Genomic DNA, 7,261 nt, shown 5'->3' on the forward strand with positions numbered 1-7,261 from the left:
GTGAGTACCAAGGATGATTAGCAACGCACTCGCACTCTGCTAGTTATGATGAACGGTCCAAAAAGAGAGAAGGGAATTCCAAACGAAAGCAAAACAACGAGCGCAGACTTTCATCAGTTACCTTTTTTGTAATGTTAAATTGAATTGAAATAGGGATTCATCAGTCAAAAAATCTAGGAAAATAATAAGAAACACAGAGAAAAGATACAAGTAGCCATCTTCCTGAAAAGAAAACCTAGGAAAAGATGTGTCTGTGCACTCTAAATAATAAATGGCTCTCTTGGAAGCTCCAAACGATATAATATTACTCGACATAGTACATACTCAAGAGTAATGACAGAGAATGACCACTACATCATCTGTGCACTTGCATATCTGAAGGAAATATGGTAAATTCACTCCTACTGGCACAAAGGAAGAAAAGATACATGGGAGGCCTTTGTGTATCTAGCACTTTTGTACACAGCTTCCTTGTACAGTTGAAGGGTGAAACAACATCCTGCAGCAGACACAGCAAGGCCTCCTTTGGTTCATAGGATAGGATTATCATAGGAATAGGAAAGTTTTAGGAAATGAGATGGCATGCATCTCAAATCCTATGAGTAGGATAAGGAAAAGAGATATCATTTGGTTCACATCATAGAAATTTTTTCATTGAGTCTAGGCTCTTTTTTATTTTCCTTTGAAATGTGGAGGATATGAACCAATCCTATATAGGAATAGGAATGCATTCCTTTGAACCAAAGGACTCTAAAGGAAAATTTCCTACAAAAATCCTATCCTGTAGAATTCATGTGAAATTCCTCCAAACCAAAGGAGGCCTTGAGGGAACACCTACCCACCTTCTGCAGCCTCTCATCTGTCCTACTGCAGAAGCAGTCCCTCCTCGTCTCTTTTCCTTTTGAGATAAAACAGTCCCTCTTCTTGTGTTATATACATGACTGTGACCTCACTTGCCATATCTGCCAAGGTTTTCTTCCTTCTGCTGATCCTTGTGCGATTACCTTAAAATGTTGCGCTGTTTGAGATCGAATCATTCAACATCCACGGTCATGCACTGTGACTATGACCTTAAAATGTTGCGCTGTGATTGCCTCAAAATGCTTCCTACATGTTCTTGGTATATTAATCAGTCTTGGACCAGACTATTTCCCATGGTCCACCTTTGCTCCCTAACCTGAAAAACCAGAAGGGTTCGCTCAAGCCACTGACAGATTTTCTTTTCCAGAATAAGGATCATTTTCTTTCATTCTAATCCAAGTCTGGAACTTGGTATAACAAAGCCATGCAGTGCCATGATCTTAAAACAATTCCTACCGAAACAAGAGCAAGGGAATTACCTCCAGAACCCGGCAATTGCTCGCAGACCCATAAAAAGAGTAAGACCAGCCCATACACCACCAAGACCAAAGCTGGGAGCAACGACAAGGAGGAAGGCTGAGGAGACGACCCCGGCAAAAAGCTAAAATGGCCAATACATCGACATTGTTAAGATGAAAACGTTGGAGCTATAATCGGTAACACCAGTAGCGGGATAGAAACAGCACCGTGGAGTATGCGGCATAGCCGAAGTCAGAAACACCGTAGTAGAGCCCATCAAACACAAAAGCAATAGCATTTATCGGCTGAGTAATAGTGACAAACTGCAATAATTCCACATTCATTCAGTGAATATAAGATCACTGAGACTTGAGAAACAAAGTATTGACTTCTTATAATTCTCCTTACCCAGACTCCAGACTGCGCAATATCTAGAACTGCTGGATCATCTGTAAATAGCAAGGTCAAATATCCAAACCCAAGGAACAAGGTCGCAGCAAGTGCAAGACCAGTGACACCTCCAATCTGCAGGAAAATAGATGCATCGTCAGCGTATGATTGTTCAGTAAAGCTAAGGAAGATGAGAAAGTTAACAAGCAATTGTGAGTGAATATAATATCTTCTTAACCTGCAGAACTCTGTACAAAACCAAGCGGGCCTGCTTGTAGTTCCCTTTCGCATATTCACTTGCAAGTAGAGCCTGCATTAAGTTATAGATACTTCAGAACATATGAAGGTATCGAGCTAGAGATTAAATGCCTGTTCCTGTAAATGTACAGACCTGACCAGCAAGAGCCAGTGCATCATTAAGTAGAGAAATTGTTAGCCAGACTTGCAAGCTTATCTCATAGCCAGCCATTGGAACAGGCCCTTGTCTTGCGGCCAGGGATGTCGACAGCCATAATGGAAGGATTACAGCGATGGTCCTGGCAATTAGCAAAGCACCTAGAAAAACAGTAAAGTTAGAGTGGCTATCATATAGGTATGTTGCAGCAACATTTAAGGAATGCTTAATTGGGTGATTACTAAGCGGAGTTCAATTCATGAATATCCTCTTGTCTTTCTGTATAGACCAAATAATTCTCACAAGGAAGCAAAAGCGCTATTTTGTGAAGTCTTAGGAAATGAAAATGAGGGATATGGGCCAACCAGATTTCAGGTAGCGGATAATGTCACCGCCAATGACATTCCATGAGAACAGAACTAGTTCGTTATTCAGCTTCCATAGGAGGATGAATGCCGCCAAGTACCTGAACAAATGCAGATGAATGCAAATAGTTTACGCAGCCTACAAATATTGATAATAACAGGAGGAAGCAAAAAAAGTAAAGATCTCATAATGGCTTCAACATACTCAGAAGTTACAGTTGCCAATGCAGCGCCACTTACACCTAGACCAAGTGGGAAGATAAATATGGCATCCAGTATTGCATTTACTAGGTTGCCAGCAACTGCATGCATCATAGATCCACACACACTTAGTTTCTTACTGCAATGTTTCAAGTCAATAACATATGGCATCTTAACCAGGAAGCCAGATGTAACAACAAAGATCTGTTTGCATAATCTTACCCACAGCATACAAAGGTGTCTTTGTATCCATGAAACCACGAAATGCACCTTGTGCTGCAAGTGCTACTACGACTGGCGGAGCACCATATGCCCTTAAAGTAAGAAATTGTTCTGCCGGTGCTCGCATCGGTGAATCCTGTGTTGTTTTTTTAATAGCAGAAGATATGTTTGAGCCGGAATATCACCAAGGACTAGTTATAAATGTTGTACTGTACAATAATTCCATGCTTACATAACCTTAATTCAATAAAATAATGGATAGACGAATAAAGCTGGTGTCGCAGGCAAAACCAAGCCGGTGAATTTAGCTATTGGGCTAATTAACAGCCTAATGCCTACTGGGCTATCAACTTGGTAAGTTTCGGTGATAATGTTAGCAAGTTTAAGCTACGACAATATCCAAATAGTTATTTATTTTAGCAAGTAGACACCCATATTCTGGTAGTACCATAAAATCATCTGTCCAAGAGTTAAGCATGTGACCTAGAAAATAAGAAACAGAGGTCCAAGAAATAATTTTGACATTTCAGGTATGCATTAGGAATCACAAGCACAAGAGAATACTCAATTCGCAACTGAATCATCCAGGTACCACACCTTCACAACTCTAGATCCAAGAAATCTAGGTGCAACAATAAATTAGTCTTACTTACGACAGGTATACCAACGATGTCCATTAGTGTCCCAGATCCAACAATAAGTGCTACCATTTCCATCAACCCGATTCCAGCAGCCAGAGCCAAGGATGTTGACACAGCTGGGAGAAACTTCCTTTTTTCACTCGCCTGCTCTCGGGTGCTCGACACTTCATCTCCTAGGTGAGAACTAAACAGTAATCAGTGTAACGCAAACAAAATTGCTGATTCTAACTAGATGAATAAAACTTCAAACTTGCTTACTTTCTCCTACACCGCTATACTTGGCATCCACTGCTTGCTGCTCAGCAACAAAGGATGTGGTGACATTAAGCAGTGGCACATTAAACAGCTTGGACACCAGGTTGAAGACAGATATGGATACACCAACAGCAGCAAGTTCAACCGAGCCTGGCGAGAGGAATTAAAGACCATGAAATTGATGTACAAAATCTCATTAACAAAACATGAAACAGAAAGTATACACATCTGAGCTTATCTACTGAATTCTGCACTGAAACATATCATGAAGTAGTCCATTTTCGATATACTCCCTCCGTCCCAAAATAAGTGTCGCTGACTTAGTATAAAATTTATACTAATTTAGTTATAAATTTGCGACACTTATTTTGGGACAGAGGGAGTACATAAATTACTCAATCATTTGAGCTCAAAGCTGAAGTTGGGCTTGTGAACAGGATGTGAGGAATCCAGGTGATTTAGTTACCGATATGTCCGACGAAGGCGGTGTCAACGAGCGCCGTGATGGGGTCAGCGGCGAGTGCAAGCACCGCGGGCACGGCGATGCCCAGGATGTCCATCCCAACCTCATCAAGCCTGAACCTCCCCAGCCCCCAGCTCCCCGCGCCCGCAGACTCCTCCTCTTTTTCCTCAGGATTTAAAGCCTCCCGCGAAGTGTCCTCCTCGTCGTCCTCGACCACGCCGCTGACGGCCGGCTTCCCGCGGCACTGTACAGGGCGCCACCGGTGAGCTGCGCGGCATTGATGAAGGCGGACGGAAGACACGGTAGAGATACGGGTTATCCTCTGAGATAACGGAGGCGGAGTAAACGCGGCGGCGATGGCCTTCATCGGAGCTGGCGAGGTCGCCGCCATGTGTGGATGAAAGCAGTGGCACGTGCGGAGGGTTCAGTGGGAAAGAGATGACATATTTTGTTGGGCCGTAATATCTTGCCCTTGGGCCGTGAGATGACACCCCGTCTTTCCCCCACTCTGCTCTGCTTGTGCCACGATCCGCTTGCCGCCGTTACTTTGGTTGCCAATGTGAAAGCGCACAATCTAGCGAAATATACATTTTTTTAAGGTGGCCGTTATGTTTGATTGAGTCAATCCAGAGACCTTTCTTTTGTCACTGTAAATAAATATAAAAGTGTTTATGGTCACTAACGTAGTTATCTAAATTTTCTTATATTTGTTTACGGAGGAAGTACTTGAAGATCGTCAGCCGCAGCTTGAAGACTAAAACATGAAAGCCGGCATCATTTGGGTTTCACAAAGAACATTAGGGTCTGTTTGGTAGCATGTATAAGGATACATGAGACTAAAACGTTCCCTCTCCAACTCACTTTTAGATGTTTGATATGGTGGATCGGCTCTCTTGAGCATAGACCAACAGATGCAAAAAAAGCCCCAGAACGATGTTGAAGGGAGCTCGCCCATACAGGCGAGCTGGGCTCAGCTACGCTCTGTTCCACCCTACAAAATTCCCTCCACAGTGCACTTTCCTCGCTCGGCCTCCCCTCCCACCCCCGCGCTCATGACCTAGCCCGCTGCCCCGCCGTCGCATCCCCATCGTCAGTACCAGCCTGTCATCCGGTCGAGAGGTAGCATCCTCCCCTTCCGCCCTCTCCCCCCACCCCTGTTCCTTCACCTCCCCCTCGCATCCCCCCGCCAGGACCAGCTCGTCGTCCCGTCATAGCGTCCCCGTCACCAAGCCTAGCTCGTCGTCCCACCCCCTCCGCCAGATCGAGCCCGTCGTCCCCGCCGTCTCCGGTAGCCCCTCTGCCTCCTCCCCCTCCACCCTCTTCCCCCTTCCTTCACCTCCCGCCTCCGCCCTCTTCCCCCCTCCTTGTTGCATCGGACATGGCTGCGTCAACAGGGACACGACTCTTCCTTCCTTCTTTCACCTCCCCCTCCTTCCTTCCTTCACCTCCTCCCTCATATTTTTTTTGTTCATTTCTTGTGATGTTGGAATAAATCTGTTGTGTTAAGTTTCATTTTTTTGCATATTTTTCTGCTAAGATTGGATTTGTTTGTATTGTAATAGATGGATGAATTGGCAATAAAACGAAGGCAATTAATTGTGAGAGGAGTCGGTCTAGTGGTTGGGTTGTATGCTTATATGATGGCCATGTTTAGAAGGGCTAGACAACAAACACCGCGGATAACCGTGGGCAACATGGACGATCGTTCCATAGCCGGAGAGTCAAATTTGAGATATATTTATCACTCTAGTGACATAAGTTGTTCAAATCAATTAAGAATGAGAAGAGCTCCTTTTTTCGTTTGTGTGCTATATTTAGAGAGATGAGATGATTCGTCCTCCCTCCAATCATTGCCATCGTAAAATACAAGAAAGCACCCGCTTCAATCCATATTTCAAGGTAATGCTTTTTCAAACAAAGACAAACAACCAATGGGACTTTTGAATAACAAATTTTGTATCATGTGTGGTCGTGTTGTAAAATAATTCATGTGTGACTTGGTGTTCTAAAACAATTGTTGTACTGTTTTATGTGTTGAAACATGCTTTTGAGCTGCTGAAATTTGTGTTTTATCAGCTAGAATATGCTTTTGAGCTGCTGAAATATGTCGATGATGTGTTGAAATGTGTATTGAGCTGCTAGAATATGCCTATGATGTGCTTTTGAGAAAATCATGATCTTCTTTGAGTTGATGTTAGTTGATGCTTGTTGAAACTATCCCTTTTCCCTTTTGTAATGCATACTGATGCAACTATCCCTTTTGTATTTCGAATGAGACTACCGATGCATTGCCACAAATTATGGTTATTATGTCTTATGTAATATGAATTTACTCGTACACCACTACAATTTATGGTTATTATGTAATATGAATCTATTCGTGCGCCGCTACAAATTATGGTTATTATGTGTTATGTTAATTGTTGATTTTTTTATTAATATAATCATTGTTCAGATTATGTTGGCATGGTAATATTTTATTCCTGGAATTGTTTAGTGAAATGTTGAAATGGTGTTTCAATATTGTCTTCGCGCCAAAAAAATGTTCATGCAGCCTAGCTCAGATAGAGGCTACCAAACACAATCTGGGCACAACATGTCTTATCTGATGCAGCCTACCAAACACAGTCTCAGCTCAGCATGCGGTAATACATACACTGCTACCAAACCACTGCAGTTGTATGTACTAAGCATGTCTCAAATGGAAACAACTATGCTAGGATGGGAACAGCTACCAAACAGACCCTTATTGAAGATAAATTTGGTGGGTTCATCATCATCGACTGAGTAGCTTATCCGCTTCACGGAGGTGAAGGCCATCATCGTCATCTCCATTCAAAAACCAACCCCGATCAATGTTGGTGACTTCGCGGAGGTGGAGGCCTTCGAGGCACATGGTGGTCGGCGATAGATTAGTTTTATACAATATGAAATATGTTCAAAATGTAATTGTTTTTGTCCATTTTATATGAAAATCATCATGTCTGCATGAATTTTGTTTGGTTTGTTT

The 7,261-nt window shown here is 42.9% G+C and overlaps 1 protein-coding gene across 2 annotated transcripts; it reads right to left on the bottom strand.

The window, feature by feature from the left end:
* Window positions 1-265: 265 nt before the first annotated feature.
* Window positions 266-4,706, bottom strand: LOC123448136 (protein DETOXIFICATION 44, chloroplastic-like). Of its 2 annotated transcripts, none has more exons than XM_045124919.1 (12): window positions 4,255-4,706; window positions 3,792-3,938; window positions 3,546-3,703; window positions 2,893-3,028; window positions 2,675-2,771; window positions 2,470-2,570; window positions 2,102-2,265; window positions 1,949-2,020; window positions 1,729-1,845; window positions 1,548-1,643; window positions 1,341-1,462; window positions 266-1,177 (listed from the first exon to the last, which is right to left on the bottom strand). In XM_045124919.1, the coding sequence occupies exons 1-12, from the start codon at window positions 4,640-4,642 to the stop codon at window positions 1,126-1,128; spliced, it is 1,650 nt and encodes a 549-aa protein (XP_044980854.1). In that variant the 5' UTR covers window positions 4,643-4,706; the 3' UTR covers window positions 266-1,125. The 2 variants fall into 2 exon arrangements, with proteins under 2 accessions (XP_044980854.1, XP_044980853.1); XM_045124918.1 differs by having other exon boundaries at window positions 3,546-3,706; window positions 4,255-4,705.
* Window positions 4,707-7,261: the final 2,555 nt, after the last annotated feature.

Source organism: Hordeum vulgare, chromosome 4H, assembly GCF_904849725.1.
Source record: "Hordeum vulgare subsp. vulgare chromosome 4H, MorexV3_pseudomolecules_assembly, whole genome shotgun sequence".
Classification (NCBI taxonomy): domain Eukaryota; kingdom Viridiplantae; phylum Streptophyta; class Magnoliopsida; order Poales; family Poaceae; genus Hordeum; species Hordeum vulgare.